The sequence below is a fragment of the Crotalus tigris genome, unplaced genomic scaffold (assembly GCF_016545835.1).
Source record: "Crotalus tigris isolate CLP2741 ecotype Arizona unplaced genomic scaffold, ASM1654583v1 scf7180000023617.9722795, whole genome shotgun sequence".
NCBI lineage: Eukaryota > Metazoa > Chordata > Lepidosauria > Squamata > Viperidae > Crotalus > Crotalus tigris.
In genome coordinates, this window is record NW_024100081.1 from 8604443 (window position 1) to 8624560 (window position 20118).

Here is a 20118-nt window from a genome sequence, read left to right on the forward strand (position 1 = left end):
AAAATGTATTACTTCTAGCTATACGTAATTTACTATACTCATCTTTTAATCTGAGTGAAATTAAACAGCATTTCTAACATTATGTTTTCTTCAACAAATAACTAGTGTGACCTAATAAAACAGTGAGACTTTGATATCTTTTCTTTGTGGTAAGGTAATCAAATGAACACAAGAGCAGCATGTTTTGGCAAAACTCACACCCCTATGGCTGGACATGACAGTCTATTGATTTGCCATGTGCAGGACTGGTGAGATACACAATCCTATGCTGCAAACATCTGCTGACTTCACCTTCCAAGTATTTAACTGAGTAATCTGTAATAGATAATAACTTTTATTTGTGGATGTATCTAAATTGAGATCTAAAGGAAGCTTTATCTAGAGCAGGGGTCACTAAGGTAACTTTTTAAAAAAAACACAATTCATTTGTACACATGTATCTGCTGAAGTATATTATATTTCATTAATCATTGCTACCTTCAGAATATTAAATTAAATGACCAAATAATTTCCAAAAAAGAGTGGTCTTTTTCCCAATTAAAATTACTATGGGATTTTTCTGTGTTCATGTTTGTTTTAATCAGCATAAAGCATTCACATTATATTGATTAGATCATTTCTTTTATTTTGTCATAACAAAGCATGGCTGCTACTTGGAAATTAGCAAAAGTTATGTATATATTGATTTAAGACCTGTAACTGTATCTCAGCCCAGCGTATCAAATAAAGTAATTACTGTATTGTGCAAAATGCTATATATATGTTGCCTTGAGTTTCAGGAAGATAGGAATTAATTAACTACATTAAAGGAATGGTGAGTTCTTTTTCAAGGGAAAAGTTGTTTAAAACTCAGAATATAAATAATTTCTCAAATGTTAATTTTATTTATCTCAGTGATTGTAAATACATATTTAGAAAGCTGACAAATCCTACCATCATTCTTCACAAATTTGGTTTAGGCAACTTCTATGCCAGTCTTAAGTAACTGCTCACCTGCTTCATGATAAAGTCATTATTCTTTAAATGTAGCCCACTATACATAGCACCTTCTTTCTCCTGAAGTCAAGTTGCAGCCCTTACTTCCTTAGTTAGATTTATAAGAGTGTAAAATCATGAGTAACCTTCTTCTTATATCTGGGGCTCGTATGAGAGAATGTTGGTTAGTTGTGATTTTGCATGCATCTAAATGTAAGGAGGTAATGGCTCCTTAGGAGAAAAAAAGGTGATAGTCATCTGTTTTGGTAAAACAAAAAAGGAACTACATTTTATGGCATCATAAGGCAGCAAATATGCCATTATTCTCTTGCGCTTGATTGAAATAAAGATTGCATTCCAGTTCCTTTTCCTATACATATTGAGGGAAACCATGTTTTCAGGACTATTTGTTTTCTGCTTTTCGAAACCTCTCATCTGGTAAAAGTAGAGTGCACAATAGCATTAATTCTAGACCACTTTTGTGGTCCATTATTCTTACTTTTGATGATCAGACTGTGGAGAAATAGAGGAGACCTAGCTGAAAAAATTGCTACAGTGCTATCAAGAATTGCTTTTGTTAGTCTTAAAAGTCTGAAAAATGAAGCGGCAGAAGTATTGTCCCACTGTTCCATCGCTCCCCCAAAATTGCAGAGGAATGCATGTCTCGTTCTTTTGATACTACTATAGTAATATGGCAGGAAAGACAAGCAAAAAAACAAAACCTGAAAACAAAGACTATAATGAATGGTTCGTCAATGATTTTCAGAATTAGTTGAAGCAATTAGAGAAGTTCTTTATAAGTGCAAATTAATGAGAACAATAAAAATGTTCTCTAGGGGTACCTTTCAGAGCAAAAAGTACAATCTTTCTTTGACTTCCTTATTATAAACAATACCATCTTGGAGAATATTTTGAAAAAGACAACCAGAATGTGTTTTATGATTATTGGATATAAGCTTACATCTCAGCCACATTTATTTTACAAGTGTTCATTTAGAATGAAATAATAAGATTCCAAATAGCAAATGTTTCAATACATGCATGTAATATCTATCTTCGCTTGTTCTACCAGTTTTGTTTTGTATAATAATGTGGCTATTTGGTTTAAGTGCACACTAATACTGCTTCACTCCTTCCCCTCATCCTAGGGATGAATATATTTTAGATTGTAGCTTGAGGGAAAGGACTCTCTTTTTATGGTTCTGTATGCTGCAATAAGAGACTCTCCCGCTCAAGTGTGAGATATTAAATAAACAGTACTTTCCTCCAATTGAGGCATATTTAGTCATTATTTTCATCTTATTTAATGTTTTATTTTACAGCTTGCATTTTATTATATTGACCTGCAAGTCGTTTGGAAGCCCTCTTCAGAAGGAGCATATCTTAAAAGGCAGGAACAAAATCATAAATAAATTGGTTCCTAAGAAAGCCTGACTTTTAAAAAACCTTGCAATATTGCATTGAATGGAATGTTTTTGTAATAGTCAGAAGGCAGAATAATCCACATTGAACAGTTGGCCTCTATCGGGAATAAGAAAAACTGATTGGTCTGGAATTTGCTTACTGCATCTGGAAAAGGTAGTATTTCTGAAGAAAATGATTGAGTTAGGGTCACAGTAAATTTGTATTTAAGGTATCTATATCTGTATACAATTTTAAAAAAACAAATTATAATTCGCTGTTGGATCTTGAAAAAAAATCACAAATTGATTTTAAGAATGTATGTATAGCCTGGTTTTCATGTCACTTTTGCAAGTTAAATTGTCCTTCTTCCTCTTGGTTCTATGCGGTAAAGATACAGATATTCTCCATGAAACATAGAACACACTTAATAGCTTTAGTTTAAGCTAAAGATACAAGTCTCTATTGAATATCCAGATTACTTTTATCTTAGGGATAAACAGGCAGAAGAGACTAATTAATACTATTCTAGGTACTGTTATAACTGTTCTTTCTTAATCTCCAAGGACTTTTCTCTTTATATGAAAACAAAGTACAATAGTTACAAAAATGAGAAAAGTAAATTCTATTTTTTTGGCTGTTCTAATTCTTGATTAGCCTAATGTTGACATGTTTCTACCATTAAATACAGCATTCTTTTTTAATCTTTCCCATTACTGCTCTAATCAGATTTATTTTGTTACAAGGTAGCAAATACACAATAAGCATTGTGTAAAGCCATCTCCTTCAAAACTTCAGTTGCAAAAAAAAGCAAAAAAAAAGGATTATCTTGTTTCAGAAGAACATGAAAGCAAAATAGCTGAACTAAATGTTTTGCTTAGCGAGTTTTGAAATGAAAAGATGCAACATAAGCCAGTATGGTGTATCAGTTAAAGTGTTAGATTAAGTTTAGAGAGCTGCACTTCCAATCCACTCTTTAAATTGTTCATGTAAATCCTATTATTCAGCTGGTTTAATCTTTTGATGAGAAGCGCTCATGTCCAGAGCTGGACTAAAACTGTTGGCCTCCTAACTTCATGTAATTCATTCAATAATCTTCTGGTATCTAAAGAATTACAAATATGATATTAGTGTTTTGTTTGGATACAGTAAAGTACTTGTGCCTTAATAATTCTTTCATTTTGCATTTGTAAGTAGGCTTGATTATTTTGCTATAATGGAATAATACTCATTAAACCCCAAAGAAATAATTAGGTGGATAATTTGGTGACTTAGTGTGTAACTAAGTCACCATTTTTTAGCACACAGCCATAGTAATAGTAATATTCTTGCCTATTGATACAATGTTTAAAGTTCGTTGCATCTATATTGTGCCTAACACTTTGTTCATTAAATTATATTTTCCTAAAAATGATAGTTCTAGAATACTGTCTAAATATATGAACTAATAAATTGTTTCCTATTGATGAATTTTAGGATTCAAATTCTTGAAACGGAAGAAATTCTAAATAAAAGCTAGAATAAATCCTAAATGAAAGTACAGCAAAAGTAGTCAGCTTTGTTATATTTTGTCACACAGTGTAACAAGCCTGCGATACTCTTCAGCAAGATGAACTTATCATTACGCAAATGTTACAATATGGTTAAACATAATCACAATTCATAGATTAATCTACAGAATAAAATAAATGGGTGCCTTCTTTTATAAATGTAGAATTAATTTAATAGTTTCATGCAAGCATCTTAAGACAACTTAGTTTTAAACAGCATTTTATCATGTCCAGCCATTTTAAGCTTTTCAACATGTACAACAATCACATCAACAGTTAATACTGAGGTAAATGATTGAAGTTTTAAAGGAAGTAGTCAAGTCTGGGCTTTTTAATATGTAGAACACACAGTAAAAGACACAGATGTCCATACATGACATGCATATCATCTGTACAGCCTTGTAGGACCGAAGAAGAAGAAGAACGCCCAGGCTTTCCTGTGACTCCTCTTTTGTAATGTCCTGGTACTTTAAGGCAAACGTCTATATGCAGCTTAATAATAGTGACAAAGCATCTAAATCAGTGTTTCTCAACCTTGACAATTTTAAGGCATATAGACTTCAACTCCCAGAATTCCACAGCCAGCATTGCTGGCTGTGGAATTCTGGGAGTTGAGGTCCACATGCCTTAAAATTGTCAAGGTTGAGAAACACTGATCTAAATAATTTTAGTCATTTTTTAAATTACTTATTTAACTCTTTGCACTTAATATTATGATTATAAATATTAACCATGATAATACTTTTCATAATAAGATATTGTTTAATTTTGTCTTTATCAGTGTTACAATGTAAAGTTGCAGAAACATTTCTTCTCTAAAGTCTATTGTGGTATGATTTAGAATATTTCCATACTGCCGCTGTTAACTCCAATTCCTCCAAAATAATTTAATGCCATACTGTATTTATCTTTTTTTTTTCCTGCCAAACAAAAATCACAGGAAAAATTCCATTTTTGCAACCATGTCATGCCTTAAATCGGAGTAGAGTGAGGGCGATTGGATGGAGCTGAGCTGGCCGGATGCCACACGAAGTTCACAGCAGATATTTTTTCTTTGTGCCCTAGGAGAGAAACAGCTGCTGCTACCTAGGACTGAAATCTCAAATTTCCAAGTGGGAAGCAAGCATCTTCACCACTATTCACTTCTTTAAGCCCTGATTTTCTCAGGCTGTTTTCTGCATATTCACATATAAGAATGTACAGAAAACAACCTGAGAAAATCAGGGCTTAAAGAGGTGACAAAAAAATTAAACCAGTTTCCTATTTTCTAAGCTACAACTGACTAGCAACAACAGCCCCCACTGATCCCTACCCCACATAAGAGGGAAATTTAAATTGTTAATATCCCCCACTTAATATCACAGTATTAATCCATATTGAATGTATTTGGTCATTTGTAGGGAAAGGAAATCTGATTGCTATGATATAATCTTTCTGGTTATAAAGTTGCCTTTTCTCCTGCAATTAAAATAATTTCACAAGGAATGATGATGAAAGAATAATATATCAACATTTTGGCAATAAGGTATTTTACCTGCCACCTCTAATCATGGACTCCATACTGCTGTGATGAACTAGAGAAGGAAAGATCCTTGTCAATAGGCATTTAGAGGCTATCAGAAACAGGATGGGAAGATCCTGGTCAATAGGCATTTAGAGGCTATCAAAAACAGGATGCTGAAGCTAAAAATCAAGTGACAGGATGAGGCAAGAATTCCTGCCAATGGGAAAACAAACAACTCTCAATTTCTGCAGAACATCAGCATTGCAGAAGAAATTATTAGCTTTGGTTTCAGTGTGACATAAGCCACACAGAACTAGGAAAAATGTGGCTTGACACTCACAATACAGGCCATGCTATGGGAACTCTGGAGTTTGAAGCAGAGTCTAAATTAGCATAAAAGCTAATATGAAAATGCTCTTAGTAGGCTAGAAGCCCCAACCTTTATAGTCTAAATGAATACTTGCAGTAATCTATGGATTTGAACACATTTTTGGAACTTAAGATTTCTACTGTATACATAATATTAAGGAACACCATTGGAAGAACTTGCCTGGTCATCTGTAACATTGATTTCCCATCTTTCCTCTAGGAACTCAAGGGGGTATATATGAAAAATACAACCTTTTCCCCCCCTGACCAGAACAGTCATCAGAGGTAGGCTGAATTGAGAGAGTGACTGTCCTAAAGTCATCCACTGAACTAACGTAGTTGAGGATGGTTTTGAATCTGAGTCCCAGTCCAACCCGCTATCTTTTTTTTTAAAGAGCTATATCCAATTTTATTTTATTACATTTTATACCACTTCATCTGATGCATGGAATGAGGTCCTACAACAGGGACTATTCATTGCATGGACCTGATAAAGTGGCCTGAGATCCCTAAGTGTTAATATTAAAAAATATTTTTAAAAAATAGCAGCCAGAGGAGTTAAATCTGCAAGGATTCCTTTACCTTTACCTTTTTTTAAGTTACCACAAGATTCTTGGTAGTACGGGTAAGCCTTGTTTCCTGACTACCTCATTTAATAGCTGTTTGAAGTGCAGCTATGTTTAAAAATAGCTTTGTAACCAGTCCTTGCATTTATGACTATCCTGTAGTCTTGTGCTCACCATTTGCATCACTGGCCTGTGACAATCATAGTTAATAGAGAAAACAAGTAAAATTGTAAATCGCCATTATGTTTCACATAATGACCATAGTAATGGTCATAATTGTGATTGCTAAGTGAGTACTATCTGTAGTGTAAAATACTAGTATGACTACCTTTCTTTTTGCTGTCTAAAGCTTCAGTTTGTTTCATATTTTGAGGTAATAAGACTGCAGTCTTGTGCAAACTCTATTTATACATGAAAGCCGGCTGAATGAAAAAGGCCATTATTTCTATGTAGATAAACACATTCACACAAAAATTGAATTATTGAGCTAAATTATGTGTACAGAAAAGGAAAATAATTTGCAAAGCATGAGCAGCTGTACTAAAGCTCCTTGATAGAAATTCACAAATAGTCAGCATGCTGACATCACTAGCATATGATTTTAAGCACATTTCATATTCGATGGAAATGCTGTTTCTTTCAGAATTCGGTCTCCAGTGTTCAGTTAGAATCATTGGAATGTAGCAGGTTGGTTGGTAATGCTGACTTTAAGAATGGGAGTATGGCTATAGATACATTTTAAGAGCCTACTGCATTGTCAGTTGTGTTTCTTATTGTGGGAAATCATCTAATCTAGCTTGCATGTGCCTATCTAGCTCCCAAAATCTGAAATTGATTGTATTGATTCCCAGGTACAGAAAAATAAATATTTGTCAAATTGTGAACATGGTATGCAAAACTAGAGATGCCTATCGTTATTCAAACTTGCTTTTGTTGTGCTGATTTTTTCCCATAGAATAGAATAGAATAGAATAGAATAGAATAGAATAGAATAGAATAGAATAGAATAGAATAGAACAGAACATTGGAGGTCTTCTAGTCCAGCCATTGCTCAAGCAGGAGAACCTACACCATTTCAGACAAGTGACTGTCTAACCTCTTCTTGAAAATCTCCAGTGATGGAGTGCCACGATTTCTGGAGGCAAGCTGTTCCACTGATTAATTGTCCTCACTGTCAGGAAGTGTCTCCTTAATTCCAGGTTGCTTCTCTCTTTTACCAGTTTCCAACCATTGTTTGTTGTCCTGCCCTCTGGTCTTTTGATGAATAATGTGACCCCCTCTTCTTTGTGGCAGCCCCTCAAATACTGGAATACTGCTATCATGTTAGCCCTGTTTCTTCTTTTCTTTAGACTAGCCAAACCCAAGTCCTGCAGCCGTTCTTTGTATGTTTTAGTCTCCAGGTCTTTGATCATCTTATTTCCTCTTGGTCTGAATTTTTTCCAGACTCTCAACATCTTTTTTGTGATATGGTGACCAAAATTGGCTGCAAAAATAGTTTAACTGTAATATCAAGCATCTCAGGGATAGATAACATTTCTATCAATGGGAATCATTGCTACAATTTTTAATATTGTGTTTTCAAATAAGCACATATAGTAAAGAAAAACTAGAATATTTAAAATTCTATCAAAAGACCATAGTATAAGTGATCCCCAAGGGAAAAGAGTTATTTATACATTTATTCACTATATTCATATTTTATATAATTTATATGTATTGCATTAGAGACGCATTAAATGAGGAAATCATTTTTCGAAGGAAAATATTTTTTCCATCTACATTCTTTATTCTCCCACCTTCCTCCCACTACATTAAACTGTTTTATGTTTGACAACTATAAACTACATTTTCAGGTTTAATTTAAAGTGCACACACTATGTGGCAATATTGTTCTTCATCAGTGTAGTTTTTGACAGTTACTTAAAGTTGTGTGATACTTCTGGAGCATTGATACCAGGTGCCCTACTGTTGTTGTATGCCAAAGACTGGGGATTTGTTAAATCAGCAAATCAGATAGTTTGTTCATAATGCTTTATGGGAGAAAGAATCTAAATTACTTTATACATCCATTGCTTGGTTCAAAAAGATACTATTTTAACCTAGAACTGTCAGGTTTTATTAGCTGGCCAAATAATAACTAAGGCTGCATGTGTCTTGCAAATTTAGGAACTTAGTCTTGAGGGCCCTTCATGTGATTATTCCCACTTTCTATGAATAGTAAGTACTGTGTTAACTTCCAGAAATCTATCTAAAGTAGCAAACTAAGATAGTTTGCTTTGAAAAATATGCACCATTTACAGCCAATTCATAATGCTTTATTCCCAATTATTTGCAACAATATGGATTTTAAAAATACAGATTTTCAAACTCAAATTATGGGGTTTTTTTAACTTTAAGAGTGCAAGTAAGGCTGCTGATCTTTTAATCTTGGAGCAGTAAAATGATGGGTTTGGGATTATACAAAGTTGCCCAAAGATGTAGTAATATTTCCTTTAACATCTCCTTTGATGAAAGGATATTCCATGTTGAATTAGATCCATCAGCAAGATGTAAGGTTTTTTTTCTGAAAAAAAAAAGTTACAATGTTCACTTTCCATCCAGTATTGCCTTTAACGGATGTAGTGTCCCTCCAAATCTTGTTTGAACTAAATAACAGCATTTTTCATATTGGCCATGCTAAATTGAATTTTGAAATATTTGAGAGCCAAAAGATCCATATCTCTGCCAGAAATAGTAGCTTTCCTGGTACACCTGGGGCCAAAGGACCAAAAGAATCCGTACTTCCCAGCAAACAGGGGAGAAGAAAATTTCTGCTTATTCCTTAGGAATCTTCTGCCGTTCCTGTTTGACCCTTTTATTTGGATTTTTAAAAACTGCACAAGTCAGAGTTGTATAGTGTAAAAGAAAAACTGTGTTGTTTTCGTTTTTGCTTTCATTTTTTAGTTGTTTTTTATTATATTGTTTAGTTTTCCTTTAACGTTCAAAGAGTTAAAATTAAATGTAGAAGTTTTGTTCTCAATTATTATTTGTATTATTTTAAAATGCAGTGAAATAATGTGTAATTTGAAAAGTTGGTATTCTATTAAATAATATTGGACAAGCTTTATCTGGATACGTTTGCTTTTGGGTTCTTGGCATCACTTCATAGTCACATAGCAGCTGGTATTTGATTGGTTTTTCCCTGTTAGTAAAATATTGGAAGTTGGTTATTAAAAATGCCAAGTTCACACCTGGTCTGGGAAACAAGAGAGAAAATCCAAAGCAGTTAATTTTATTGCTTCTACTACTTATATGAAGCCATTGACTGCAACTGCCTAGAACATTCAAGTGGAAGTTCTTTCATATTTAAATCTATTTTTCATAGAATTTTAGAACTGGAAAGAAGCTTTTACAATTACTTTAACAAAAAAGCCATTCTAAATCTGTATTTGGAAACTTTGTTTAGGGTGATGTGGGTTATAAATGACACAATAAAAATATGAGTAAGTTGTTAATGTGTATAAACTGTTTACCCTCAGTAATTTAACTATGTGCTATTAACCTGGGCCGAAACCCCGGCAGCTGTATAGATAAATGGCAGGAACTGTGCCAGCAATAATTTATAGCTCTTTCAAGTGCATTCCGGTAATCTTTTTGATCCTATCCATCTGTCTTTTTTGTTGCCTTCTCATTCTCTCTTTTTCCTAAACTTTCCAAGTTAAAGAAGAATCAGTCTTTCTTTCATTCAGAACTGATTGATTAATTTTTGCCATCCATAATGTTCTCAGTAAACATCTCTAAATTTGCAAGTTGAAGGTGCCCATCTTTTCATCTCACTTTTTCTCAAAGTTTTGATTTTACATTTCTCTATTTATCCCTGGAATAACCATTATTTTCACTTTTTTGGGGTCTTTTGAGGAATGGGGATTATAGAAATGATTATTATATCTTAATTTGTTGTTGCTTCCTCCTTTATCTAGCACAATGCACACTAACGTTTCCTGATCCCAAGAAAATTCTCAAACTTTGCCATCAACTACCACTTCAATAAGGTCTTTTTTTAAATATTCAACAGCAATATTCAGTTTCCATTTTTATTTTCATAATGAATTCTTTTAAGGCTCCTTTACTTTCAGCTAACAAAGTGGTGTCATCTGCAGTTCCTAAATTGCTAGCATTTTTATCTCAAATTTTGATCCAATCCATCATGTTCTATTCTTCAAATGTATTTGCTGTACAATTTAAATAGATATGGGGACAATGTGCATTCTTTCTCAATCTGTTCCTTATTCTCAACTACCGTGATTCTCCAATTTGGTTCTTATACTATAGTAGCTTTTTTGATCATTGTAAAGCTTCCTCAGAAGAATAATTGGGTCTTTGGACACTTTGATTAGTTATAATGTAGGACACATTCTGGTATGATCTACACAAAAGCCTTGCTGTAGTCAATAAAGCAAAGGTAATTTTCTTTTTTCTTTTCCTTCCTCTCTTATCCATTTTATGTTTGCTATCTGATCTTGTGTCCCTCTATCTTTTCTGAAAACTGCCTGTCCATTCATTTTGCTATCTCCCTATATAGCTTTGTTCTTTGTAAAATTTTAAGCAAAACTTTGTTGCATGAGAAATTACTATGACATTTTGTTAATTTCAAGTATTTTTTTCTTGTCTCCCTTCTTTAGGATGACTATATATCCTGATAATTTTTCATCTCTAAGCCCTAGAATCTTATTTCATATTTGTTGAAATTTGTTGGACTTAACAGCAATTTAGATGCCTCTTTGCCTAAACTTTTAACAGTTAAATAAGTACTTTTTTTTTTTAGCACCTAATGCTTTCCTATATTGGTCAGCTGGTTTATTGCCTATGATACCAAAGTTTCCTGTGGAGTGGGTTACTGAATATATTCCCTTTGCTGTATTAATCTTTTTGTATTTCTTTTAGAAGAGGGTTTCTATGTTAATTTAATCTTTTTGGTCTCTATTACATAATTTTTATGATTGCTCTTTAGTAGTTCTGTTTTGGCTATATTGTAAATATTCCTAAATATTCCTGTAATTCCTTGGAAACATTTTTCATTTATATTATTTTCCTTGTTTTACTTTCTTGATTAAGATATATTCCTATTGCTCTCTTGCTTGATACTGAAAGTCATTGCTCAATTACTATGCATCCAGTTATTTCCTCTTTAAAAAATTGGGACTAGAAACTTTATTGTTTCTAATATCTCTACACATAGCTCCTAGAGTTTCTTTCACTTGTTAAGCATATTTAACCCATTATTTATATTGACCATGAGTTCTAACTATGTACTGTATCTTCCAGATCAAATCTTTCTGGGACATATTTTATCTTTTATTTTCTAAATATAATCCATATAGTTTGCACCTAAAACTAGTGGCATGTTCCACAATCTGTGCCTGGATATATTCTGACTGAATGTTCTCTTTCATATTATATAGCTGATTTGGTTCCAGTATTGTCCATCCGTGTGATCAAGGTTTAATAATGTGTTTTAATTTTTTCCCCTCTTAAATACATTTGTTTTCTCTTAAATACATATGTTTTCTCTTAAATACAGTTTTTTCCCCTGATGCATGATGTTTATCTTTTTAATTTCAATTTTTCATTCTCTGGGTTTTTTGTTTTTTGTTTTGTAAGGATGAATATATTCAAATGAATTTGTCGGCTGCTTTTAGCCCATCAGGGTAACCAGAGCAGCTCACAGATTATTAAAAATAGCCTGCTAACAATAAAGCTGCCTTTAGCAACATACAAGTCCTCTTGTCTCTTTATGAACTGCAAAGAACTCAGGAAGTATTCTTATCCTTCTAAAGAGACAAATCCAGTACATTGCATTGGGATTTGTAACAGATGCTGTAAAAGATTATGAGAGAAGTTTCTGCTCTGGTCTTCTGAGTCCTTTGGCATCTAATGATGACCATTGAGCCAAGCTCAGTTTTCAAACTCTGTGTGGCAGCTTAGATTATGACTTTGTATATTTGCAAATTATTCTTTGTATAGCAAGTAGTAAACTGCAACTAACATACTTTGTTCTTAATTCTCTCACTTTGTTCTTAATTCTCTCAGTCCCTTTCCAGTTATAGGACATAGTTCAGAGTAACTGTATCCTAGCATGCTATTGTTTATTTCATGAAATCATAAAACTGAAAGGACCATTTAAACCAATCAGTTTAGCCCTTGTTCAGTGCATAAATTCAATTAAAAGTGCCCATAACCGTCCAGCCTGTTTCAATACATCCAGGGAAATAGTGCTCACATTCTTATTGGTTATTGATTTCTACAAAGTGCTCTTACTGTTGAATTTTTCCTAATATTCAATAGAAATCTGCCTCCCTGTTACTTAAGACCCCTATTCCTGCTCTTATATTCGTAATTTATAGTATGTTCTTTTCATTGATAGCATATGAAGTAATTTTCCTTAAATACTGTATATTTATATTCACAGTTTGTTCTGTGAAACAGTGATGGTTTCATATAGAACTAATGTGAATATACCCTATTATTTGTAAATATAATACATAATTCTGGAGTTTTCTGCACTGTGATTAAAACTATGATTGGTTAATGATTACATGATGCTTTTTGTGAGCCCAGTACCTTGCAGATATGTGATGAATGTCCCAGGATCAGAACAGAAATTGAAATAAGAATCCTAAATTTGTCATATCAATAATTGTTTTAAATTTATGGGGGCAAAATACTCAAATACATTTTATTTATGTATCTGAAAGATATAATGACATCATCTTGTGAATCTGCAGCTTTATCTTCTGTAATTTGACTGTTCCATAGGTACATAATGCTAACAAAGCAGGTGTTCAGAAAATAGTTGTATGCTATCACAGTTCCATTTCTTATGACTTGAGTTTATTGGTTTGTTTTCTGCCCTCTGTAGTAAACAGAGAATAAATTTGCTGTATTTACATAAAAGTTTTAAAATATTAGCATGCAGTTTGGCCTCAGCATTGTTATTTGCTTTCCTTTAGCTATATTAGTGTGGCTACATTAGGGTTTACTTTTCCTGTTTATGAACATATGTAGCTGTATTAAAAGCATCAAGGGACATTGTTTCTCGTAGGCTATCTATTTTATTGTTAAAAAAATTCCCTGGCCCAGTTAGGATAGGGTAATTTTAAATGGAAACATCAGGTGCTTTATGCATCCAAACCATGTGTTTTGGGCAGTATGCTATCAAGTTCCTTAGGATGCAGACCTTGCATGTTTTCTACAAAATGTACTCCTCAAACTAAACACAGCTTTTATTTTGTGCAATATATTACATAGTACTAAACATTTGCGAGAAAGGATTTAGAAAATATTTTATATGAGATCTTTAATGGTTTGTTTCTTTACGCCAATATTGAAAACACATGTGGTTCATCACTCATAAAATTGTGTCTCCTTTGAGTCACACGTAGCTCCCAGTGACTTCATGGATATGTCCAGTTAATTTTCTTGGCAGTGATATAAAAGTGATTTGCAATTAGCTTTTCATACCTGGTATTTCTTGTTATTATTCTATCTGGGTATTAATCAAATATAATTGTGTATGTTTTTGAAGTCAGGGAGACCAGACCTGATCCCAGGGGAAATACCATTTTATAGAAGCGGGATAGCAAGATAAATGGACTGCCTTTGCGATCCCTATAGGGTGTTTAGGGGTGTATGTACACGCACGCATATGCACATGTTTACATGTGTGTATTAAATAATCTTCCGTGGGTCTTTTTGAATTGACTTTCCATTAACCCAGCAAGAAAAGTTCTGATTTCAGTTAAATATTGATCTTTAAAATTCTTTATATCATTATATGTATTAGTGTCCAAAAATTTATGGCTTTTTTTATAAATCTACCAGTCATGATAAAATGACCCTTCTTACTGTCCACATTTCTAACATAAATTTGAAGCACCTTTAATACATTCAAGACAATTTTTCTGGAGTCAACCAACACCATATAGTTTTATGGAAGTGCTCTTTTAAGTTATAACAATGTAAATTTCAGTCCTTCTAAACACATATTCTCCCACTGTTCCATTAGTATGTTATATCCAGAGTCTTAGCCCATTTTATCATACATGCTTCTTCTATTTCAACATACAATTCATATTACTCAGAGCAACAGAGTATTTTGACTGGCTGTAACAACTGATTGAACTCAAAATGCAAGATAACTGTATGTTGCTTTATGGCAAACATATTAATGTAATTTATTTAATTCAGGTACCACCCAACTCCAGAATAAAATTTGCAGATTATATGTAATCAAATAACAGCTAAACAGAATGTTCAGGGATCTCAGGAAGGACACTTTTGTCTTTAGTTCTTTAGTTTATTTTATTAATATTGTGTTCTTAAGTTATCTTATTCCCTCTTGAATTTTCTCTTTAATATTTTTAGATTGTACTTATGCAGTCAGAAATAATAGACCAAATTTCTCTTTCAGCTCTTCCTCCAAAGCCCTCCAAGCCAATAACTTCTATAAATACAAATGAGATAAAAGAGAACTGCAGCTCTCCATTGCAGGAAGCGGAATGGTACTGGGGAGACATTTCAAGGTAAAGAATATTAAATAATATGCAATTATCTAGGTAGTATTGCAAAGACAATAAGCTTAGTGAAGAGTTTTTTTTTACTGAATGTTAAAATTATGATTTTCTTGCTTGTTCAGCCATAATGAAATCAGTGTAAGTTAATGAACACATGTTTCAGAAATGGACACTTAAATTTTTTAAAGCTTAATTTTTGTAAGTAAAAACTGATTTTTACATTAAAATCAAATGTCTAAAATAGCCTAATTTTAAGTGAATTCGATCTTAAACCTTTTTGCATTAATACAGCTGTCTAATTTAAAAAAGAATCTGGAGAAAAAGTTTTTGATTAGGTAACACAGCGTATGTGATTCAGTAGGTCAGTGATGGTGAACCTTTTAGAGACTGAGTGCCCAAACTGCAACCCAAAACCCACTTATGCATCATTGAGTGCCGGGTGGGTGTAGCCCATTGGCTGGGTGTAGCCAATTGGGTGGCCGTGGCTGCGGTGGTAACAGCAGACTAGGTGGGACTAAAAAGTTCAATCAATTCCAACTTTGCAAGATCTTTTTTTTTTCCCATGAGAAATTGAAATTGACTGATTGAACCTTTTTTTTTTTTTTTTTGCACATGGCGACAGAGGCCTAAAACAAAGAGGTTTTTATAAAACCCAGCTGAAGGCCTAGGACTGGGGTAATGGCGCACGTGCCCATAGAGAGGGCTCTGAGTGCCGTCTCTGGCACCCATGCCATAGGTTTGCCACTACTGCAGTAGGTCATGTACAATGTACTCCTAGAGAGTGGGAGGGGAGTAGCAGTGCTTCTTTTTTACTGGCAGAGCTACAGTTCCTATTATAGCCACATTACCACCATTATTGTGCAAATTAGAAAAGTTGTGATTATCAATAACGACTTTGCATCTCTCCTTTCATTTCGTAAAAGAAAATCTCTTTTGCTCAGTAACCACCACGCATCAGCGTCATTCTTCAAATCATTGGTTTTGCAGTTTTCTTATATTGGTTCATAAAAGCAACAAAAAAAGTAGACTACTATTTAGGTAAAGCCCCATGCATCTTAATCATTTCTTACAACCAAGTATATGTTACACTCAGTTACAGAACAAAAAGTTCATACATTGTATACATTTAAATAATGTAAAATTGCCTTTGGATTCAGGTGATTTAAAAGTTTCAACAGTAAATAATCTGATGGGAAGCAATCTTTAGTTAGTGTACTTATCAGTTAGTAACTACAACTAGTCAGAAGTAACTAGTTCAAACATTAGCCCATTTTTAAAAAAAAAAGTTTAATTAAAGCTGCAAAAAATATGAGTAAATTCTAAAAATCGACTGCAAACTACTTTAGGCAACTGTGTTCTGAAAGTTTTAAGCAGGAAATGTGTATATTAGTTTTAGAAGGAAACAAAACAAGAGTACCTTATATATTTTTGTAATTAACACTGCTATTATGATGGAATCCCATTAAAAGTAAAAGTAAACGTATTTTATTTACTTCTTATACTTCCAGAGAAGAGGTAAATGACAAACTCCGAGACATGCCAGATGGAACATTCTTGGTGCGAGATGCATCAACAAAGAAACAGGGAGACTATACACTCACGCTCCGGTAAATAACTGGGATAATATCATATAAGTTGTCCTGTCTGTTTTAAAATTCTGTTTAGCGCTTGCTAGTAAATGGATGTGTTGCAACCAGTGAATGTGAATGGTAAATATTCTTTATTGTCCTAGAATGTTTTTTTTTATGTGCTGTATGTGCTGGGCTATAAAAATGCTGCATAATACGAAAGAGTAGCATCATCTGTGCCAGAGCATTTGCAAACTATATGGAAATTGCCAGCCTAGGACTTTTTTCCTTTCTCTATAAAACCAGGTTCTGGAGATGATGGTTTCAGAGTGATTTCGAAGGATGTGAGAAGTCTGAATTAAAAACAGGGTTGCCAGGATTTGTGCTGCTTTTGGATACTGCAAAGCTCCTTTTCATTGCCTTGGTTGTTATAATTATCCTTAACAGTTTCCCTGTTGCTGTTGTCCACACCTTTTCTTTTGTCCCAGAAAGTTATGTGAGGGCAAACTAAAGATCTCAAAATAAGCAACAATATATGATGATTTTCTTTAATAGTAATAGTAATACTTGCCTTTCCTTGGAATCACTAGCTCAAATTAACTTCACAAAAAGTTAAATGTGCCAGGGAAAGGAAGAGGTGAAATTTCTCAGTCTTTTATATACTTCCAGTCTCTTGAGATCTCTCACATGCAGGGAAGTCCTCGACTTACAACCATTTATTTAGTGATTGTTTAAAGTTACAACGGCACTGAAAAAAGTGACTTAGGACCATTTCCCCACTTATGATTGTTGCAGCATCTCCGTGGTCAGGTGATCAAAATTCAGACACTTGGCAATTGACTTTCTGACAGTAAAGTCAATGGGGAAGCCAGATGCATTTAACAGTTGCGTCACAAACTTAACAGTTCCAGTGATCTACTCAACAACTCTGGCAAGAAAGGTTTTAAAGTGGGGCAAAACTTACTTAACAACTGTCTTGTTTAACAACAGAAATTTTGGGCTCAATTGCGGTTGTAAGTCGAGGACTACCTGTATCTTTCATATATACCAAGGCTTTTCAACCAGTGGTACAGGTACTACCTGTGGTACATTGGCACCTGGCAGGTGGTACGAGACCATCCTAGAAAAGTGGTAGTGGGGGAGGGGAATCAGCTGAACCGATGGCAGCACTGCACAAGCCTGAGCCAGAGATGGCTGGAGTTGCAGGGCTGTCAGGGCTCAGCGGAAGCATCAGGATCCGCACCAGTCTCCAACTGGAGCTCGGTGCTAATCCTGGTGTTTCTGAACCCAGAAGAAGCCCCAATCAACTAGGATGTTGCAGCATCTCCAGGGTCTTGTGATTTACATTCAGATGCTTGGCAACTGATTCATATTTATGATGGTCACAGTGTCCAAGGGTCATGTGAAGTGACCAAAACCTGCTGCAACCACCCGGGGGGGGGGGGATAAAAACCAAACACTCCCATCCCATCCCGCTGCCAATCCTCAACAGAAATGCTCACAACAATGAAAACTTTGGACAGGAGGAAGAGCGCTGCCGGGCAGGCAGGCAGGTGTCTTGCTCAGCTGTGGCTTGGGGGGAGCACTTTTTTCAGTGCCATTGTAACTTCCAACAGTCACTAAGCGAACTGTTGTTAGTCGAGGACTACCTGTATTTTATCACTTTTTTTGTCATCAAGTTTTTGACACCTTGCTAGGTGACTGGTGGTACTCGGGTGTTGTCATATGAAAAGGTTGAAAAGCCCTGATACTACTGCTATAGCCAGGACAAGCAAATGAGCCATGCCTTTAAAAAAATAAAAAATTCTTCTGTTCAGTCATAACCAATTCTCAGAGTTGGCGTGAGCAAATCCCTGCAGTTTTCTTGCAAGGTTTTTCAGAAGTGGTTTGCCATTGCCTCCTTCCAAGGGCTGAGAGAGAGTGACTGACCCAAGGTCACCTAGCTGGCAGCTTTGTGTCTAAGTTGAACTAGGACTCATGGTCTCCCAGTTTCAGCTGACGCCTTAATCACTACTTCAAATTGTTTCTCAAACTCAAATCAAAGGTTATTTTCATGATAGATGGGCAAGGAGTGTTGTTTTTGTATCCTTCTCTCTTGTATTTAACTCCTAATCTGGGGTGAGAAATAAAGTTTTCTCCTTATTTTACCCTCAGAAATTAGATCTACCTTATTATAGGGATTCCTGTTTGTGGCTATATTTTTCATTATTAAAAAAAATACTTGTTTTGTCTTTGCTTCTTTGCCCTTGAGTACAGTGTTTTATTTTGCTTTCTTGGAATTAACGGCAGCTAGGTTTTTTTTTTAGTAAATGGGGTTAGCTGTAAAAAAGAATGCAAAAGCTAAAGGCTTGCTTCTGCTCTCTGCTTAAAACATTTACTTGACAGGCCATTAATATCTTTAGTTTTGTTACATATATGTGTGCAAGAACCACATGATTAAAAGCTATTGAGAATTATATTCTCATATTTATCTCAGCTGTTTTTGAGATACTAATTCTTCAAGGAAAGTCCATTACAGTAAAATATCTGGAAATGGAAAGCACTGAATTTTCCAAGTTCACCCTAGCAATAGTTTTAGTAGACTGAATCCAGAAGAATTGTTTTATTTGTCTATAGCAACACAGATACAAAATGACTGCAGTATATTTGAGGCCAGCTAAATTATTTTTCTTGTAGTTCTGTAGAATAGGAGTCCCCAACCCCCAGTCTGTGGATCAGTACCGGGCCGCGGCATGCTAGAAACGGATCTGCGCAAACAAGCAAAACCCCATCCACTGGATGCAGGCAGCACATAAAACCATGCCCCCTCCGGTCTGTGGAAAAACCTCTCTCCACGGAACCAGTCCCTAGTGCCCAAAAGGTTGGGGACCTCTGCTGTAGAACATCTGATCATATAATTAGGCAAAGAAGCCAAATCATGCCTTATAAAATTTCTCAGGCTTAAAAAATAATGTTTTCTATTCATTCATAAAAAAAACTTCCTCTACCAAATTTTAATTTAAAATTTTAATTAAGCATGGTGTTCTTAATGATTAGTGGGGTTTGGGTGTAGCTCTATTTAGGATGCATTTTCATATAGGTTTTAAAGTGCTAATATTAAAGAAATGAATGAAGTGTTACAGACAAAAGTAAAAAAAATTATGGTGCAAAATAATTATTCAGAAATTGTTCTGTTTGGCTTTCTGTTCTAGCATAAAGTATGTTATGATTTGTATGCATCACCAATGCAATTGTGCTATGTACCTGATGATTGTTTTTATCTACCTTCTAGGAAGGGTGGCAACAATAAATTAATAAAAATTTATCATCTGGATGGGAAATATGGCTTTTCTGATCCACTGACATTTAATTCTGTTGTGGAATTGATTAACCACTATCATCATGAATCTCTTGCCCAGTATAATCCTAAACTTGATGTGAAGCTGATGTATCCTGTATCTAAATATCAGCAGGTAAGATTTGAAAGAGCTTATAGATGGATTTCATGGAATGTTTCTGGAAAAATAGGCTGTGAACAATCTTTTCTACTCCTGTTTGAATACTTTAATTTACCACAACTAAAATATGATTGTTTCAAGAGCTTTTATTTTAGAGGACTCATTTCATTAAGTATCTAATGTAAAAATAAAAGTT

The 20118-nt window shown here is 34.3% G+C and overlaps 1 protein-coding gene across 3 annotated transcripts in view; it reads left to right on the top strand.

The window, feature by feature from the left end:
* Window positions 1-20118, top strand: part of LOC120297322 (phosphatidylinositol 3-kinase regulatory subunit gamma) — a 43428-nt gene that overhangs the window by 13668 nt on the left and 9642 nt on the right. For 2 of the 3 annotated variants that reach the window (XM_039319820.1, XM_039319822.1), the window contains 3 exons: window positions 14815-14926; window positions 16426-16524; window positions 19757-19937. In XM_039319820.1, the coding sequence (XP_039175754.1) occupies window positions 14815-14926; window positions 16426-16524; window positions 19757-19937 (392 nt within the window). Of the gene's footprint in view, window positions 1-2297; window positions 2554-14814; window positions 14927-16425; window positions 16525-19756; window positions 19938-20118 lie in introns of all 3 variants that reach the window. The other variant, XM_039319821.1, reaches the window with a different exon arrangement.